This window comes from Eleutherodactylus coqui, chromosome 8, assembly GCF_035609145.1.
Source record: "Eleutherodactylus coqui strain aEleCoq1 chromosome 8, aEleCoq1.hap1, whole genome shotgun sequence".
NCBI classification, from domain to species: domain Eukaryota; kingdom Metazoa; phylum Chordata; class Amphibia; order Anura; family Eleutherodactylidae; genus Eleutherodactylus; species Eleutherodactylus coqui.
The window spans coordinates 123,037,835-123,058,940 of record NC_089844.1 but is presented as its reverse complement, the minus strand read 5'-3'; the positions used below and the strand labels follow the sequence as shown (position 1 = coordinate 123,058,940).

General features: G+C 42.8%; 1 protein-coding gene across 3 annotated transcripts in view; it reads right to left on the bottom strand.

Moving 5' to 3' along the window:
• Positions 1-21,106, bottom strand: part of C8H7orf50 (chromosome 8 C7orf50 homolog) — a 255,846-nt gene that overhangs the window by 28,507 nt on the left and 206,233 nt on the right. For all 3 annotated transcript variants that reach the window (XM_066576343.1, XM_066576345.1, XM_066576344.1), the window contains exon 4: positions 5,661-5,854. In XM_066576343.1, coding sequence (XP_066432440.1) covers positions 5,661-5,854 — 194 coding nt within the window. The remainder of the gene's footprint in view (positions 1-5,660; positions 5,855-21,106) is intronic.

Genomic DNA, 21,106 nt, shown 5'->3' with positions numbered 1-21,106 from the left:
TTAGCCGTCGTTCACGACCCTCGGTGACCCTAAAGGCAAGTTCCCTACATGTTTTTCAGTGGAGGGAGCTCACCTTTCGGGTTGCCAGTTAATGGAACACCAAACCTGAATGTGTGCACCAAGGCTACTTTCACACAGCGTTTTTGTGATCCACTTGCTGCATGCACCAGGAAAGTTCTCAGGACACACGTCAAATTTGAGCCATAGGCCCCCAATCACTAGGCGAGGGCTCTTTCGGTTTCCACTCGAGTGATAAATCTAGGGAATAACATTTTTTCTGGATGAAATAGTGCAGCAAGCTAAGGGTGATTTCACATCTGCACCGGGGGTTCCACTTTGCTACTCTGTTTGCAGAACAGTAAAGGGGAATCCCCATGGCTGAACGGCTCCAACTCAGGATGGAACCGAACAGCACCAAACAGACCCCACTGACTATAATGGGGTCCGCTCGGTTTCCGCTCAGGTGCCCGGCTTTTGGACAGAAGAAAAATCAGTGCATGCAGAGCTTTTTCTTCCGATACTTTGAGCCAGATCTGCGACGAAATCTCCATCTGGAGGTTCCAAGGCAGATGTAAAACCGGCTTCATAGCACCATTCCATCCAGAAATAATGGTATTCCTTACAGATACCAGTTGACAGTGCTATTTCATCCAGACGAATCCTGCAAAAAAATTATCTGTTAAATAGATACCACCATATGGCAGCTTTCACGGATAACCATGTTCAATAATCTATGGGTTCAGAAACGTTTCTGGTCCGATAGTAGTGGTTGGTATAACAATGTGACCATCTGAGGTGGTTATGGTATATAATATTAATAATAATCTTTATTTATATAGCACCAACATATTCCGCATTGCTTACAAGACAGGAGAACAGAAACAAAGCCATGGTTACATGTAGTAATCAATGGATGAAAACAGTAGGGGTGAGGGCCCTGCTCCAACGAGCTTACATACTACAGATAATGGGTTGATACAGAAGGTAAAGGGGCTGGAGATGTGCACGGTATGGTGAGGTGGAGAGTGAGGGATGCTATACATAGACAATGGTCAGACTTAAGCTGTATAGTGGCTGAATCGGTGTGACTGCAGGGGGTGGTTGACTGCCGCTAGCAGGGATTGCAGTCAGCAGGACAGGGAGCATGTTATCAGGCGGAGTACAGAGGGGTTTGGTTTAGGGGATATGGTATGTTTCCCCGAGGAGGTGCATTTTTAGAGCACGCCTGAAATCGTGTGAATCAGGGATTGCCCGGTTGGTTTTGGGTAGCGCGTTCCAGAGGACTGGTGCTGCTCTGAAAAAGTCTTGGAGTTGGGAAAGAGAGGTTCAAGTTAAATGAGCGCTTAATCTGATTTAGTGGGTGGAGCACGTGGGCTAGGTGGTGGATTGAGATGTGGGAAGCAATTTAGGGTGGTATTATGCTGTGGAGAGCTTTGTGGATGAAGGTAATGAGTTTAAATTGAATTCTGTATCAAAAGTATATGTCACAAATGTCTGATAGGTGCCAGCTGCCCCCCCTATTGTGAGCCATATAGGTCTCCTTCTGCCCACAATGAGCACTCCAGAAAGGAAGAGACCATACATACACGTGGCTCTCTTTAATGTACATGATGGGTACTGTGGTGACAGCCCGGCAATTAACAGCTCCCATAAAGTATAATGGAGAGTCCTGCATGGATAGACAGCAACTTAAAACTTAAATATTGCTTTCTGGAGTGCCAAGCATAGGTGAAAGGACGCTATTCTCGTGATATATGGGGTTCTAGGGAGGGCTGCACTTGCTCATCTCTGCTCTGTGTCGCTTTTCTTCTCTCAAAGAAACATCATATGAGCAACCACATACAGACAAGCATTTCTGTGCACCGATGGTTAGGGCCACACAAAGTGGCATCGTGGGCCAGGGATCCCAGGCTGTGCAGCCCTTCATTATTCAGATACCAATGTAACCTACGAGTACATCAAAAGGATGCCATATATAAATGTCTGTCAACCATAAGCTATAATGGCATCCATTTAATGCAGAGATGTCAACCTCAGAGAGCCCTTCATAGGGTGATATTTGAAAAGCATGTTACAGCAAAAAAATTAAGTAGCCTGTCCAAGAGGAGTGACTTATACAGAAGGGTGGGACTAAATATATTCAGAGCTCTTATAATAAGACCCCAGACCAAACCCCTAACTTTATTCAGACATCAGATATGCCCCAAAAATAATATTCAGTCCCCAGACCAGACTATACAGTACTATGTAAAAGTTTTAATAAGGTGTGCAAAAAATGCTGCAAAGTCAATTGCACCCCGGTAAAGCGATAAAAAGGTTTCCTTGGAGTGTTCCTTTAAAGAGAACCCGTCACCAGGTTCATGCTGTCCGAACCATGGAACAACATGAATTTGGGACAGGCATCCAAACTGCAGCCGTGTATGTCTTCTTCTGAAACGCTGCAGCATTTCAGAAAAAAATAGTTTGAGAGGACCGCCCAGTTAATTGAGATGGAGGGGGCTGGCGATAAGCCACCTGCCTCCATTCACAGTAATCAGGACGATTGCCGTTCTGTCACTGCTGGCATTTACACTGAGTGATTGTTGTTCAGATTCATGCAATCCAGCCTTTAATGTCAAGGACGCAGGGATGTTTCCATAGCAACAGAGGGAGGGGCTATCGCCACATGTGAGTCCTGTGCACTTACAGGCTGCAGGCTCACAGATTTGCAGTCTCCGCCTCGCCAGCTGCTACAGCCTGTGAGTTTGCACACATTACACGCACACATTATAGTGGGTTTAATAACCAGAATGTCTCTAAATGTCTGATCATCCTGAGAAAGCACAGGGGCGGCATTCAGATACTGCCTTCCTGCTGACTGGACCAGAGACAGTGCAATGCAGCATGTCAAGTCAGGGAAAAGAAGTACAGGGCAATGAACTACTGGCAGAATGCTAGACTTGCTATACAGCTCCTCCCTGAACACGGATTGCAACCAGCAGAAAAATAGAGAAGCCCACCTGAAAATCAGAACTTAGACATAAAACAGGGTGCAAACAGCAGCAAAGGAGAGGGTAAGGAGAAACTGGTGTATTTTAGAAAACTTTGCTACACTTTTAGATATGATTTTAGATTACTGACCATACAGTAGGTATTGCTTGAAGTCGAGTTATGCAGGAAGTGAAGTGAATCGCAGAAGAGAATTCAATAACCTATATTTATTAAGGATATGTGTTTTTTTTTTCAATTTCAGGGGGAAAACACTATTTTACTGGACACCTTGATGAAAGTGAAAGCTTCACAATCTGACAGTTCTGATCGCATAAACCATGACTGCAGATCTATTCCAGTTCTTATAAAAACTTTCACATTAATCTATGGCGTATCTGATATTAGTTTTATGGGGGAAACAAAAAGGAAAATCCAAGATGCTGGTTCCCATTTGCGATTCAACGCAAAACAGATGGTCACATGCGTTTTAAGGGTCTGAAAACGACGACATGAAATTCCAGCTGTTGACCAGATACGAGAGGCTTTTGTTATCTCCATGGAGCTAAGGAGAAGTCCCGTCTGTGGCAAGGAATGTGCTGCTCATTTTCTTCCCCCGCATCATCTGGATGATGAGCGTGAACTTACGAGAAGAGCATTCTTGCGACCGGAGGGTGCCAGTAATGGCGCAGCTTCAGTCCATCCTTAAATAGTAACCCATTATCTTAAATCTTGTTGCGCAATTCGTACTTATTTCAGAAGTTTCTGTCTTTCTAAGGAAAACAAACACGGCCTCAACAGATGTTTTACATTTACTCCGTTCTCCTGACTTGGATGTTTATTACCTAACCAAAGTCATTCAGGAATTTAAATTAAAAGGCCAATCATACCTATTTATTCCATCCCATCTGCTAAAGGTTTATTTATATAGTCGATTTGTACGTATTAAGGACATTAGTGCCATTACATCTATATGATATGGCTGGCATATGGCTCTTTCAACAAAGCCATTTGCAATAAGAAACCCAAGTTGGGTTACACAATTGTTCACATTTGTCAAACCCATGATACACAATATGTACGTCATTCAAAATTGGTTGGTTTGCTCATTTTTGTGGAATAACCATAAAAAAGTATCCCATAACCATTTTTCTCATGTTCTCTCACTTACACAGTTATAAAACTAACCTCTTGGACACCCACCACTACCAAGAACAAAAGTCTCCAAGACCCAATGCCTTGCTGGATATTTGGGCGCCCTTGTACAGCTGCTCTCCATAGAAATGGATAAGACCACCAGAAATAGTCGATTGCTCACAATGGACGTATGCAGCACACTCAGGGTCTATGAAGAATTGCTGTGCCTTTTAGAGTTTTTTTGTTCACAAATGGTAGGGGTCCCAAAGGTCAGACCCCCACCTGTTATGCCTTTGTGACAAGGTGTCAGCTGCTTTAAAAACCCTTGTAATCTCCAACAGTCCATGTGAAAAAAAAAATTGCAGTATGTCCTGTCCTGATCCAATTTATTGGTTGACAGTCACCCGTTCAAGACAATGTATGCGCAAAGAAAATGAAGCGCACACGGATGACAAGTGTACTTCGTTTTTCAAGGATCGCTGCTAAGCAGCACTGAAAACAAGAAGAACTGGGCATCCTTCTGGGTTCTGCTGTGCGAGAAAAACAGATAACACAAAGAAATAAAGAAAACCCAAAAAACAGACACAAATCATATGGATGACACACAAACATGCCCACAATTGGTCCGTTCTTTACAGAATGAAATGAGAGACGCTCGTCTGATTAGGCCCAAAGACCTGTTTACATGAAAAGATAATCTTTCAAACGATTGAAAGTTTTAGCGATCATTTGCGCCTGAAAGGGCTTCTGGGATCTGTTTGCAGAGCCCAGCATATGGGCTGGAATCTGCACACAGCTGCATTGTTCTCGCATGGGCTGCCAGCAGAATACAATGCAATCTCCCAGCTCTAGTTAAGAACGCAGTGTGCGGTCTGTTGAGAGATATTTTTAATCTCTCTGCAGCAGAACGATGGATTTTAAGCTCACCTTAAAATCACCATTCAGCCGAAAAGTGCACGATGTGTGCGTTTACACGCTACGATTATTGCTCATCTGCAGTCGTTTGAACGAATTGTAAGTGATAATTGTTGCATGTAAATGGGCCTCAAGAGGCCTGTGGAGTTATACATACATCATGCCTTTTATGTCAATCCCCGCTTCTGATTAGGTGCAGTGTCTTGTGGTATTCCAAGCGAATAGAGCAGTGTTACAATCCATACACAGCAGAGAAATCAAAAGCGGTACTATATAGGGAAAAACAAATATAAAATGACCGCTGCGCTTTAACTAGGATTGAGCCCCTTATTCCAGGGATTTTGGATGTCCCAGAATTCAGATCTCGATCAATAAGGCAATGAAGGCTTATTCTGGCAAAAGTCACTAAACTATTCTGTAGTCTTGTAGTGAATGAAACAAAAAGCATTGCATTCTAGGAAGTAACTGAGCAGGCAGGGGAGTGTCTGTCAGCACACTGCTGACAGATTCCAAGAAGCAATCAGCCAAATTCTTAATGTGTCACTGAATGAAAACGGATCATAAGACATGTTACAATAATTCTAATAACCCCATAATACTGAACTATCAGATGCAGTGTAAGCTCCAAAGAATCAATGTACCTTTTTAAGTACTTCAGAGCAAGTTTACCAGCAACAGGTTTCGGCGGTTCTTCCTTTGGTTTTCCAGTAAGACTCTCCTTTTCTCTTTTGAGTCTCTTTTCTTCCTTCTTCCGTTCTTTCTTTAACTTCCTTTCCAGGACCCTGCGTTCCTCTGGCGTGAGGTCCTCAGTATCTGTAGAGTCTTGGGGTTCCATCTAAGTAAAAGAATACTTGTTTGTTATTCAATATACTAAGGCTGTATTTAGACAGCTTCCATTTAACATATACCCTGGCAGAAGCTCCTGACATAAACATTAAACAGAACTATGATGGATACCTAACCATTGCACCCATCAGCTATAGGCTATAATGGCATCCATTTAACGGATACGCTAAGTGGATACTACAATAGCCCATAGGTGACGGATGTCAATGTACAGCATACATCATCTATAGGCGGCTATTATGATACCTGTTAGACATATATATGTCATGAAAAGCTGATAACACATATATTTTACAGATGTCTGTGGCAAAAGCCATACAGATGCATCCATCACCCATCGGCTTCCATGGTAAGAAAATATAGAGCTACCATTACAGTTTCTTTGGACTCAGGTTGATGAAGCAGAATAGTCTAATAAGCTATTCCATCCTCCTATTTGTGGTGTACTCACATATACCAACCAGATGGAGGCCAACATTCACTCTATTGACTGTTTATTGAATAATGGACCCCAATGAGCAAATTTAGTGAGTACATTCATGCTAAATGTTAACAAAATTCACTATGTAAATGAAGTCGAAGAATGATTTTGCTCCCTGTTATCAGCTATTTCAGGGTATAAATAGCTGTGCACATTATCCTACCAAAATTAATTGGACATCGGAGCAAGCATCAAAAGTAGTTTTTATTTTGATATGTTAATACTTAGTTGAGCCTCCTTTGGCCCTAATAACATCAGATATTTTCTATGGTATACTTTCTACTAACGTCTAAAACCCTTCAGCTGCCATTTCCCTCTATTCATCCTGCAAAGGTCTGGCGAGTTCTTTCAAAGAAGATAGACGCTGTTCATATTTGCTGAACCCGACGTTCAGTTTGTCTCAAAAATGTTCAGTAAGGTTCAGGTTGGACTCTGTGCAGCCGGTCCAATCGTGGGACATCCATATCATCAAACCAATGCAAAACAGTGTTGGATTTGTGACAAGGTGCATTGTCTTGTTGGAAGTATGGCCGACCATTCCTGGAGTATTACCACATTGTCGGCAGCACATTATTGTGTAGAATGTCAGAACAATGCAAAAGTGGACCAGCAGCTGGAGGAATTCTTTTATGCAAAAAACTTTATTATGCCCAAATAGACAACGTTTCGACCACAGACAGTAGTGGTCTTTGTCAAGTTTTTTGCATAAAAGAATTCCTCCAGCTGCTGGTCCACTTTTGCATTGTTTGGTCGTATTGGACCGGTCCATAGGATCCAGAACCGGATTAGGAGCCTGCATCTCTTTACCCAAAGCGGGATTCCTCCCTTTTAACATTGAAGGTACGGTGTGTTCTTATGTCCACAACCCCACTGGAACTGTGTAGAATGTCAGGTTACACCTCCATGTTCATGTTTCTCACATAAAACATCCCCAGACCATAACAGAACCCCTGCTGCAGTTAACTGTTGGCAGAACACATTTTGGCTAAAGGCGTTCCCTAGGCCTCCTCCTAACCCAGGTACATCCATCTGATTTGAGGATGGAGCAGCACAATTTATCACGCCATATAATGTCCTTCCATTGCTCAGCTGTCCAATGATACTGCTCCCTGCACCACTGTAGATGGTCCTATGTATCTTCTTTGAATAAAACGCACCAGATCTTTGCAGGATGAATGGAGGGAAATACCAGCTGAAGTGTATCAGATGTTAGTAGAAAGTATACCACAGACAGTATCCAATGTCATTAGGTCAAAGGAGCCCCACTAAGTGTTAACATATGCAAATAAATATGACTTTGGATTCTTGCTCAGGATGTCCAGAAAACTCCCTGATTATCACTTGATTATGTCACATGTATTCAGATCTGAGACCTGTCAAAAACGTTCATACATGTGACTGATAATAGCAGCTCTGTCCATAAAATGCACCATAGACGGTCAAATTTACGTTCAGTGCACATTTAATTTGCTCTTCTACATGGGGAGTGATATATTTCTAAATGCTTATTTAATGGGTGACATATTACTTCCGCTATGGTAAACATTAGCCTTCCACTCACCGAGGATCTCAGGTGCTAACACTTTATGAAAAGCTGTTAATAGGTGACAGGCTGCTCTATAATAATTCAGAGACACAGGCGTGGATCAGCTTAATTTAAGGAATATTATGTAGGGTGTGATGCAAAAAGCAATATAGATCTGCTGAAACCTGCTAATATCTAGTCTGAAGGGAATGTGTCACCGAATTCTGGGAGGACATACCACATTTCTCCGCCGATGAAGACAATTATGAACTAAGGTTTCCTAATTTAGATATTAAGCAGGCGTACGTCTTAAGGCGGTGGCTGAATGTCTCATTAAGCTGATGAGGACACACTTGAGGTTAAAAGTTTCCATCCCGAGATAGATTATATATATATATTTATTATGTTCTGCAATGCTATGACAGGCTTCTAGATAGCTTTCTTAACAAATATTGTGAGAAGCATAAGACTAGCCATACAGATTAAAGTCTAGACCAGGGGTGTCAAACTCATTTTCACTGAGGGCCACATCGGGCTTATGGTGACCTTCAAAGGGCCGATTGTAAGACAGTATAGTAAGGGCTTGTTCACACAGCCACCATTTACCTCCCTCCTCCAGCAGCCACCATTAACCCCCCTCCTCCAGCAGCCACCATTAACCCCCCTCCTCCAGCAGCCACCATTAACCCCCCCCCCGTAGCCACCATTAACCCCCCCTCTCAGCAGCCACCATTAACCCCCCCTCTCAGCAGCCACCATTAACCCCCCCCTCTCAGCAGTCACCATTAACCCCCCCTCTCAGCAGTCACCATTAACCCCCCCTCTCAGCAGCCACCATTAACCCCCCCTCTCAGCAGCCACCATTAACCCCCCCCAGCAGCAACCATTAATACCATTAACACCCCCCTCGGCAGCAACCACTAAATCCCCCCCCCCCCCAGCAGCCACCATTAGCCCCCCTAAACCACATACTTACCTCCTCCTTGCTGTCTGCGCTGCTTCCCCTCCGCTCACATATTAACATTTTCCACATCACTTCTGCTTATTCAGCAGTTCCAGCAGCCTGATTGGTTGTTTGGGTTGGCTGATTCACCAAGCAACCAATCAGGTTGCTGGAATTGCTGAATAGGGCAGAAGTGTTGTGAAAAATGTTAATATGCCAGCGGGGAGCTGCAGCACTCCAGCTGGTAATAGCTTAGTGGTGAGCAGCGTCGGCACGCCGCGGGCCACATGAAACGAGGCAGCGGGCCGGATTCGGCCCGCGGGCCTTGTGTTTGACACATGTGGTCTAGACCAATCTTGTGGGTAAGAAATGACCATCAACACAGACTGTGTTCTCTATTGAAGAAATAACTAGAGATGAGCGAGCACTCAAACGCTCAGGTCTGCGTTATTCGAGTCGAGCTTTTCATAAAATTCGAGAGCTGTACTCGAGTAACGAACCCCATTGACTACAATGGGAGACTCGAGCATTTTTGTATGTGGAACGCTGGGTCCCGAGCTTTTTTTTTTTGTTTTTCTCTTTTTTTCTCTTCGTTTCTCCCTCTCCCTCTCACCCTCCTCCTTCCCTTTCCTGCCAGACCAAAAATTTTCAAATGGCGCGCGCTGCGTCGCGGCAGGGAGGGGCCAAAACAGGCACGTCACAGCGGGGAGGAGCCAAAAGCTGGGGCGGGGTCGAATGCGATTTGATGCTCGTTCGAGTAACGAGCACCACCGAGTACGCTAATACTCGAACGAGCATCAAGCTCGCCAGAGTATGTTCGCTCAACTTTTTCCAACACTCCACCAGAAACCCTTAAGCAGCCTTCAAGTAGAAGTCAACGTGTTTATTTCATTATTTGGATGTCTGATATAGTCATGAAGGATTGTTCCTGTCTGAAGGTGGCTGTACACATTACACAGTAGTTGGTGGTGGTTGACCAAACATTGACTGAATGATCATTATGCAACAGCACACATTCTAGTCCATCTGGGCCATCATAGTCATTCAAACCATCCATACATGTTCAATGACATGAAGTGATGGATCAACAATCTTTCTGGTAACATTCTTTCAATTATCGTTTGATGAAGAAAGTTCTTTAGTAAGGAACAAAAGAGCTTTCGTCTGACTACTTCTTTCCAGACAATGATGGTGCGTTATCGGTCAGATGAAACGCTTATTGTTAAAATTTCACCTGATGAACTATAGAACTTTGTTCTTATGTGTATGTCCACCTTAAAGTTCTACCATGAGTCATATTGTCCATCCAACTTTCATATTTGCAGAAGGGAAAATCAATTCAGAAGGACTGGCCGCTTCTGGAGATCCCCGTTTAAACCAAACCAAGTCAACCTACAGAATTACTTGGCTATGATTATGGGTTGTAATGTTATGTTGATCCTTCAGCTGATCACATGGCTGGTGATCTTCCCTCCAAAAACACTACTCTAGATGGACAATTTTGCAGTTCAAAGATTTCAATTATACGTACTCTTGCCAAGGCCACACATACTGTCCTACAAAAAGTAATTGGACACCTTGCTCTACTGTAAAAAGGCCTATGCATCTTCACTGAAAGAACTTGCTAGACATTTGCAGGATGAATGGAGGGAAATAGTAGCTAAGGTTAATTAGACATTAGTAGAGAGTATGCCACATAGGGTATCCAATGTCATTAGGTCCAAAGGAGGCCCCACTAAGTATTAACATATGGAAATAAATATTACCTTAGCTTCTTCCCCAGGTGTTCACAGTCTACTAACTATTGCCTCTTGATAGCCTCATATTCCCCAAAAATTTCAATATAACCTGTGCATAATATATTCTTAAAATTACAGGACAATAAAAGTCAATGTCAATGGTATAAGACAATTGTGCAAGATTTACATTAATTTTTCCTGTTGCTCAATGCTATCACACCACATCAATCTAGTCTTGCAGCATCGCAGTTGCATGTAATATTTAGTGAGTTTCTAACGAAGCAATAGTTGATCTTCACATAGCATGACATGCACCGGTGGTGGCCTCAGTCAGAAACATAAACATCTCCCTGCTTGTCAGTATAATAACATGGATGTATACACATGGGCTCTCAAGGGTAATCATATCACAGTTTGGGGAGGTGCAGTACAGCTGTTACAGTTTAAGTATGAAATACACCCAAAGAACCGTGTTTTGTTTAGTAGGTTTTTTTTTTCGACTCAGACTACAATGATTAATGACATGTTACTTAATCAGGGCCCAGTACTCTGAGTTTAATATAAGAACACTGCTCAGATTTCACTGAAGCGAAGGAAGGAGGGGACAAATAACAAAACATAAGCAGTGGAGTCTTTTGAAGTAATTTGGACAACAGGGGTTGCAGAAGAAGTAATGTAAGCAGCAGCACTTAGGAGTGTAGAAGGGAGGCGAGAAAATTACTCTGCTATGACTTTTAGGTAAACATGGCACTCAGACACAATTCAAGAAAAGTGAAATTTACTGTGTGAAGACATTCCAGTGTCTACGCTTACAGGGCATACAAAGCTAAATCAATTTGGAAAACTTGTGCTACTCCATTTAGCAAGTTCCAACTCTAGCTCTGGCAGCTCACTGGCCTCTGTGGTCCTTAAAGGGATGGCGTGGGTTGAGAAAGACAAGGCTGCTTTCTTTCAAAAACACTACCACTACCGGTCAAGAGGTTACATGTGGTATTGCAGCTCAGGCTTATACACTTTAAAAGGGTATTCCGGAGACTGGACATTTTTTCACAAGATCACAAGAATGAAGGGGATCCCATTTCCCTATTCCTCCTTACTTGCTAGGGGCTTCTCCCACCCGTTGTGAAGTCAAACTGAATGGAACGCTAGCCGAACATGCATGGCCATCTCTCCATTAATTTCAATAGGGCTGATGGAAATAGCCAAATGTTTTGTACCCGACTATCTCAGGCGGTACCATGAGTGGCACTGTGCATGGAAGACCACTGCTCCATTCAATCTCGTTCACACTGTGGGGGCTTGCAGTGAGCCCACAGTGTGGAGGAATGGGGAAACGGGCACCCGTTCGTAGGATCAGTAGGGGTCCCAATGGTTGAACCCCCACTGATCTATCAGTTTTCACCAACCAAGTGGATAGGTGAAAACTTGAAAAAATGTTCAGTCTCCGGGACAGTATTGGTTTTGGTGATTCTCTCATTGGCTGTTGTGACATTTACTTCATTACTTATACCTAGCTTTGGTCCTTCCTCACACGACTTCTGGTTTTTGTTGTCTTGTAGACATTACTTTTACTTACTGCCTTTCCCTTGATCCTACCTCTGGTCGATCTTCTGGTTGTGCCAAATCTATGTTTTGTCAGCTGCCACCAAACAGACACAATCCGGATGGCCTTGCCCTAGGTGCTCTTGGACAACAACTAAATTAATCGTCTTTTGGGGACCAAAGGTGAAGACCTCTGGTGTCTCTAGACTCAATTCCTGAGCTAACCCAGCTAACATCAGATTATTACACCCAGACTGCATTATCTGGAACAGTAATGATCTGGAAAATGGTATTTGTGCAACTATGTTGCAAATTATGATGTGTGAAACATTCTTCATGATTATTCAGGAGGAATTCTGGTAAAAAATTATAATATTTTTTCATGGAACAACTTTTAGCTGTGCTGTTTGCCAAAATGTCTCCCAAGTTTTTGTTACAAATTTGCTGTGGTCACAAACATTGAACAGAAGACATAAAAACTTGATAACAACCACCAACTGTTCCAGGGACCTTGTAGGAGGTAGAAGAACATAACGGTCAGAAGCAACCAATGGATCATGAACTTTCAGGTCCCCGCAATAGTTAATTAATTGCATGCGCTTGTTGGAGGGGTAAAGAGAAGACTGTCAGTGATTTAAATTTTTTGTATAATTTTGCGGCTAAATTGTGAATATATCAACTTTTTCCATTTTTTGTTAATGAGTATAGCTGCCTTCTTACAACATATTAATGACACTTGTCATTACTAAGGACATATTGTATTGAAACAATCTATGCAAGAATGTTTGTCATCTCATGTTGTCGTATAGTAAAACAAAACCTTGAGTGTCAAAATTGGCTCCATTGTGCAGAACAATAGGCAGGAACAATCGGTCCAAGATCCTAACGGGTTGGAATAGGCCCATGGGCGACAAGATGAAAAACCCAGATCTATATCCAGAAAATCCTAGCACCATCTGTCAAGGCTCAACTCTCTATTATGAGAGCATTAATGCTGGTTACACACCACGTGAAAGTGTAGGACAATTAATGATATTCTGGAGGCCGTCCCAGATCTTTTTGGAATGCATCCATAAACATGAAATACGTTCTATTATTTTTATTATTCCAAAATATAAGGAATCACTTTTATTAGGCCGTTTACGTTATTAAGAAAAAGGGGGGGAAAGGGATATTTTCTCAAACCACATCTCAATGGTAAAACTATTAGATTGGTGCAAAGACAAAAACACAATGTGCTTCGTCTGACCTTTTTTTGACTCTGTTTATTGGCAGTGAATTGTCCATAGCCATTAGTAACTGCTGAGACATTTCAGCACCATGTAAAGCTATGACGCTCTGTGGCTCCTTCCCCGACAGCTGGTTTTTCCTATTATTTAACAAGTTTGCGAGCCTTAATAAAGTTTTTAATAAATGATGACGCATAAGCCTAGTCCCAGATCCAGAGGGGTGGATGCAGTCCAGAGTTTGGGACTTTATCAAGTAATCAGTCCAATAACACTTCTGTATCAGGCAAGTGCTGCAGGAATTGAATTACAGGACTTCAGCATGTCTTATGTCAGAAGAGTTATTTAGGTGACTGCACCGTCCAACACTCAGTCATCCTGGCTCAAGGGAACACAAAGCTATCGCACATATACAATTCTCAGCCTTTCAGAACAAGAACTGACTGTTAATGCAATCAGCATCCTATTCTACTTAAAAAAACATTACTACATGGATGCAAAAGTACTTAAGAAAAAAATAATAAAACTTTATGTAGTGGTCTACTATTGTGGAAGTAACAGGTATAATTACAAGTACAAATATCTGAAGGGCTGTCACAATGCAGAGTGATCAGCCCTGTTCTCATTTGTACAAGGAAAGACTAGAAGCAATGGGATGAAAGTGAAAGGGAGGAGACAGAAATTAGATATTAGACAGTGAGGGTGATCAATGAGTGGAACAGGTTACCACGGGAGGTGGTGAGTTCTCCTTCAACGGAAGTGTTCAAACAAAGGCTGGACAAATATCTGTCTGGGGTGATTTAGTGAATTTAGTGTATTGAGCAGGAGGTTGGACCCGATGACCCTGGAGGCTCCTTCCAACTCTATGATTCTATCATTCTAATTAAAAATATATTAGAACAGACAATGAAACAAAAGGCCTCCTTGAAGAAATTAGTTTTCAAGGCATGCTTAAAACTGAGAATGGTACGGGCAAGTCTAGCGTGGGGCAGTGAAATCCACAGAACAGTTGCAGCACGAGATAAATCCTGCAGGCAGGAGGGAGAGGATACAATAAGGGAAAAGTCATAGGTTGAGCGAACAGCACAGCTGTATTGTTACATGGAGAGAAGACCACGATGCAGAAATGGGTCGGATTCCGTGTGCACACATCTGCAGTGGAAGAACTGCAAAAAATCACGGAAGGAAATTGCGTATGGTTTTCCGCATAAATGTACATTTAAAGACAGCATATCATCCATGTGGAAGAATGAACGCAAACAGGGAATGACATCAAAAAGTTGCCCAGCTCCCTGGAAACACCCTTCTATTGCCCAGGCCACATTCTCTTGTGCTGTTGTGGTGAGAGCTGTTCTGACAACCATGCCTTCAGGACGGGATGCTGCTCTCTAGGCTCAGCTAGCTTATACTACTTTTTTTTGGAAGTAGTATAAACCACTTTAAGAAACATACTTCATCTTGTGGAGAAAGAGCCCAAGAGAATGCACAGAGGTTGCAGACAGCAGCCTGGATGGTGCGTTGCTCCCCAGACTCTGTCCTGCATTGTCTGACCACAAATTCCTGCTTTCTTTATAACGTTTGCTATCTGGTCTCCCAGCAACTTGCATACAAATCCGCGTCCATACACAATGTAAATGCATATTCACTGAGGATTGAACGCATCCATAGAGATCAATGGAGGCCATACGTGCAGAGTCCGCTGTAAAATAGAGAACACTACAATTTTCCTTTTACTTCCGGAATCCGCAATTTATACCCGCAAGTGTAAGCGAACTAGTGAACTCAATGAAGTTCGACGCCCGCGTATCATACACATGGACAGCGATCACAGAATCCCAAATCGGTTTGTGTGAGACCGGCCTTAAAAATGCGCACGTTTTCTTTTTATCTTTGGTTTCTCGTCCACACTTTTAAAAAATCATAACCTTTTATTTTTCCCATTGACATAGTTGTATGAGGGCTGTTCTTTGCAGGATGAGTTGAATTTTTTTATAGTACTATTTAATGTACCATATAATGTACTTAGAAAATTCCTATGTGTAGAAAAATGGAGAAAAATAGACTTTAGCCATGGTTTGATTTTTTTAGTTTTTTTGGTGGGGGTGGGGGGGATGGGGGTTATTGTTTTTACGGCATACACACTAGCATGCTGAAAATTTTGATTATCATCACCTATTGAGGCATCATATATTTTTTTCTTTATTATATTAAAAGCTATGTTTGAAAATGTACATTGCCCACCCTCTCCTTTGTACGTTGTATTTTGGTACAAGCTATACCACTTGTAAGGTTCCTTTGGGATCTCCTGTCTTAATGTGCAAAAATAAAAGGCAGAACTGGTAGCATTCAGAAAGCCCCTGGCTGCCATGACCACCGAAAGGCATCTCTCCAGCACCATCGTGGGGGTTACATTCGAGACTCCCGAATGCTGATCTGGGAATTTAAGTGCTGCTGTCAGAATGCAGAGAGACATTTAGGGGTTAATAGCCTCGATCAGCGTGGACGCTGATCACAGCTGCTGCGGCCCGATGGATGTCAGTGGTCAGAGACAGCCTACACCAATCGTGTATGGAGAGTGATCAGCTACAAAGCCTGATCCACACAAACCCTGTGCACCCAGGATGTGTGTGTGTGTGTGTGTGTATGTATATATATATATATATATATATATATATATATATATATATATATATATATATATATATCCTGGGGAGTGAAGGGGTTAAAACTAGTGCCAGGCAAATCTGAGTTAATGCCAGGGCTCTCTGGGTTTTGAAGGCCCATGGCAATCTGAATAAACATGCTCTCTATGCTTGCCAAGCCAAGGGTGGTGTAGACAGGGGCTCTCATTGTGACTTTGAATTCCAAGGTTCCACATAGACTTGGAGAAGGCCCTGCTTAATGTCCTGTGGAGTTATGCACATATACAGAATGGCCACTTTATTTGGGACACCTATTCAGTAGCGCAAATTGACCCTTTTTTTGACCCTCAGAACTGCAGCAATTACTTATGGTGTCCATCCAGGGGTATCAGAGTACCAAGGGTGTGCTAAGAAAACATTCTTCACACTATTAAACCATGTTCATCAGCCTGACCTGTTAACACCTGACAGGAAGGGTTCAGTGATCCATGCAGCTCGTGGCAAATTATGACATTCCATCAGCATGGTGCAACAGAAATCTGGATGCATCTGACCAGTAGACACGATCGTTAAGCATGGTGTATCCTCTAATTTTTGACCCACCACCTTATTGGCAGCATCATCTGATTTATGAACTAAGTTATACCGGCTATTTATCTACTCTATAGGCCACACGCATCAAACACAAGACCTGCGGGCCAAATCCAGCCAGCCATTTGATGTATTCCAATTACCCAGCCTGCTGTTCTGGTCCAGCAGCGGCAGTGCAGTCTGTGACTGCTGACCTATTTCCCCTCCAGAGTTTGCATGCGTCATTCTATATGCAATGCAAACACCAGGGTGGACAGATCAGAGGTCACGGACTCTGCACTGCCGCTGCTGGTTTGGAGCTGCAGGCTGAGTAGGTAGAATGCCTGTAGGGATTGCTGGCTGGCCAGAAACCAATAGGGGGGGTCACTATTAATACTGGGACTACTATGGGGATCACTAATTACTGCTGGGGCTAATATAGGCTTCACTATTACTACTCATGCTAATATAGAGGACGGTAATACTACTGGGGCCACTATTCCTACTGGAGCCACTATGGGGGTTGAGTATTACTGGGGTCACTATTACTACTGGGCCACTATGTGTGGTCACCATTAGGGCTTGTTCACATAACAGTAAGCGTATTTGTGCGACCGAAAATCACTTATACCGGCGTTACCTGTTTAGTAACGCTGGCCCTCGGTGAAAACGAGTTTGACACTCCTATATCAGTCTTTACCAGTTGTGCCAAGAGTGAGTGTAGTTTAGGCAGTGAGTGATAAGTGACTGCATTTATTGTGTCATGTACCTTTCTACTTCTTTCTTTTGGCTTCTGGTTTCCTGATGAACCAGCACATTTGCGGGGGAAACATGTTGGAACTTGTTGGAATGTATTTCTTGGAACCATTAATTCTAATGCATCTGTGATTTATTTTTTTTAAACTTTTTATCCTTTATGATGCATCTGTTTATGGGCTTTGCCTAATTCTGCACACAGACAAATCCAATCTAGATTGGTACAGACCTCTGTGACTGATGTTATACTTCATTGTTGGTCAAGTGTTTACATATATATATATATATATATATATATATATATATATATATATATATATATATATATATATATATACTTGCACCTATTTTATTGACTTTTTTAACTCAACCTCGATCCTTTTTGTTATCTTCTACCTCCGTTTACGTCTTTCAGGACTATTGCAGTGGCTATTAGTGTCAGGTTGGTGATCGGGGTAACGCATTTTGGAGTAGGTTTTCCGTCAAGGTAGGTTGAAGTAGGATGTTGTTATGGTTATTGTTATTCTTTGTTTGTTACATATACGTCTTCATTTACCAGCATATAATAAGTTATTTATCACTGTCTATACTTGGGATAGTGGCCTTTTGGACCTGTAGGTGAGCCTTCATCTGACCGGGTGATGTTTTTCCACTGCTCCAGTGATCCAATTTTTGTGCTTTTTTGCCCACTGGACTCTCGCCTTTCTGCTTCTCTTAGACAGCAATGGCACTCAATATGGTTATCTACTGTTACAGCCCATTCATGCTAAGGAACACCAAGTTGTGTGTTTGAATATGTTAGTTGGAATACCAGTGTTGTACTACGCTGTAATAAACTTAACTGTACAGTGCCCGTTCAACAGAATGACTCTTGACATCCTCCACTAACCCTTTTCGTTCACAAGTACTTTACATCCACAGTACCCTCTGTTGTTGGATGTGTTTCCTCAATCACACCATTCTAAGTATGCTCCCCACACTGCTGTAAGAGAAAACCCCACGAGGTTGGCAGAGTATGAAATCTTGGCCCCGGCCTGTCTACCACTGATCACCTGGCCTCGTTAAAAAGTCGCTCAGATCGCTCGATTGTCCCATTCTAATCTGAATTCATACAAAAACTGATCTACGAAAAACTTGCTCTCTTGATTTCATGCTGTACTCCGGGGTCACGTGACTGACCCAGTGCCAGGCCCGGCCTGTGACCCCTGCGCATGCTGTGGATGTGTTGGCCGGCGCACCGGCGTACATGTGCAGTACAGTCCTGACCACGATGACACAGATTCCGCAGCCTTTCCGCACAGATGGACGCCTTCTATTGACTTCAATGGAAGCTATTCGCACGGAATCGGAGTCAAAATCGAGCATGCTGCCATCTTTTTCCTCTGCATGCGGAAAATTGCAATTAATTTCCACTTGTGGCATGAAAACCCATTTTTCCATAGCATGCTATGGCGGGTACTGGCTGCGGAATTCGGAGGCGGACACCCGCTCTAGATTCCGCAATGCAAATCCGGCCGTGTGCAGGCGGTCTAAGCCGAATCACTATGTGAGAAAAAGAAAACAATGTCTGGGAATGTTAATAGAATGTAAACAATATAATTTAAGAATTCCTCAAGTAAAACGTAAACCGCGAATCAAAATATTTTGCCATTCACGGCCCTGTATACACCACAAACAGGCAACATTGAGACTAGCATACCTTAAGAGTATTTGATATAGCAATTAAGCGGCGGGTGAGTTCTGATCCCCAGCGTAGCACATGGGCAGAGTTCTTCTTTAATGATTACATATCCTATTTTTATACTCTTTCCTGAACCGGATTAGATTGGCATGTGCACAAATTTGCTTAACAGTGCCCTGTGGTCATGACCTTCACCAGTGGTTGAACAAAATCCTCCTTGGTCTTCAGAAAATAGTAATCATCGTTGAGCAAAACAGCTCATTTAGAAAATATTACTAGACTTACCCCCAAAAAAAGTCAGCTGTCCTCCAAATGCCTTGGAAAAGAAAATGACAGCGAGATTCCAATGTCACATTAATAGGAATAGTTCCAACAGCCCACACCCACCTTGTTACGGGTAAAGCTATTAATAGGGCATCGTGCAATGGCAAATTATACGAGTATGGAAATAAACAGGATGAGGATGAAGCACATTACAGAACATGACACAACTGCCAGGCAGGGTGGTGATAGCACTGCAAGCAGCCATTAGTTTCTGCCAGGCGGCTGGTAATAACAGCCTGCAGAGGAGAAGTTCTCTCTCTGTAATTAGCTCCAATGTCGGAGTGGGGCTTAAAGAACTTTAGTCCATCAGCTCGGGAGATTTGGGGTGAAAGGGTAGTCAGGTGGCACCGCACTCCGAGCGAGGAGGAGATGCGAAAGTCTCTAATTATTATTATTACGCCTGGATTTCCAGGGCCTTTTGTCTCGAGGATTTTAGAGCCATCTCTCCATTTCAAAACAAGTTGTGTAGGAATGTAAAATTTGCTGACTGAAGTGGCTTTGTGGTTGAAGAGCGGCTCTGCTCCCCTAATCGCACAAAAGGACTTCAAAACAGTTATTCTGCACAGGACCCTGCCAGAGTAAACAGCCTTGTTGTAGGCATAACATGAGCGCTCTTCCATCTCCGCAACATCAAACGTTGCACCCCAGCAGAAAGCTGCAGTAATAACAGTGATAATGCTTTCCTTTCTGGTGGCCATGGCTCCGACACAGCACTAAACCCACTGTATGTAATGCACTTAATATCAGGACGCTGGGCGAACGTTTAAGAGTTTAAGTCATATCCTTTTTAAGACCCTTCGGTGCAGATTACTCAGAAACGTGGGTGGTCTCAGGAAAGCTGTGTTGATGTGGATTAACAAATCTTCACATTGGTATAATACGTTGGGCTAGCTGTAGCAGAGGAGTTATATGTTGGGCTAGTTGCAGCAGAGCAGTACTATGGTGAGCTACTTGTAGCAGAAGAGTAATATGTTGGGCTAGTTGTAGCAGAGGAGTACTATGTTGGGATAGTTGTAGCAGAGGAGTAATACGTTGAGCTACTTGTAGCAGAGGAGTACTATGTTGGGCTAGTTGTAGCAGAAGAGTACTATGTTGGGCTAGTTGTAGCAGAAGAGTACTATGTTGGGCTAGTTGTAGCAGAAGAGTAATATGTTGGGCTAGTTGTAGCAGAAGAGTAATATGTTGGGCTAGTTGTAGCAGAGGAGTAATATGTTGGGCTAGTTGTAGCAGAGGATTAATATGTTGGGCTAGCTGTAGCAGAGGAGTACTATGTTGGGCTAGTTGTAGCAGAGGAGTACTATGTTGGGCTAGTTGTAGCAGAGGAGTAATATGTTGGGCTAGTTGTAGCAGAAGAGTAATATGTTGGGCTACTTGTAGCAGAGGAGTAATATGTTGGGCTACTTGTAGCAGAGGAGTAATATGTTTGGCTACTTGTAGCAGAGGAGTAATATGTTGGGCTAGTTGTAGCAGAGGAGTAATATGTTGGGCTAGTTGTAGCAGAGGAGTAATGTGTTGGGCTAGTTGTAGCAGAGGAGTAATATGTTGGGCTAGTTGTAGCAGAGGAGTAATATGTTGGGCTAGTTGTAGCAGAGGAGTAATATGTTGGGCTAGTTGTAGCAGAGGAGTAATATATTGGGCTAGTTGTAGCAGAGGAGTACTATGTTGGGATAGTTGTAGCAGAGGATTAATATGTTGGGCTAGTTGAAGCAGAGGAGTACTATGTTGGGATAGTTGTAGCAGAGGAGTAATATGTTGGGCTAGTTGTAGCAGAGGAGTAATATGTTGGGATAGTTGTAGCAGAGGAGTACTATG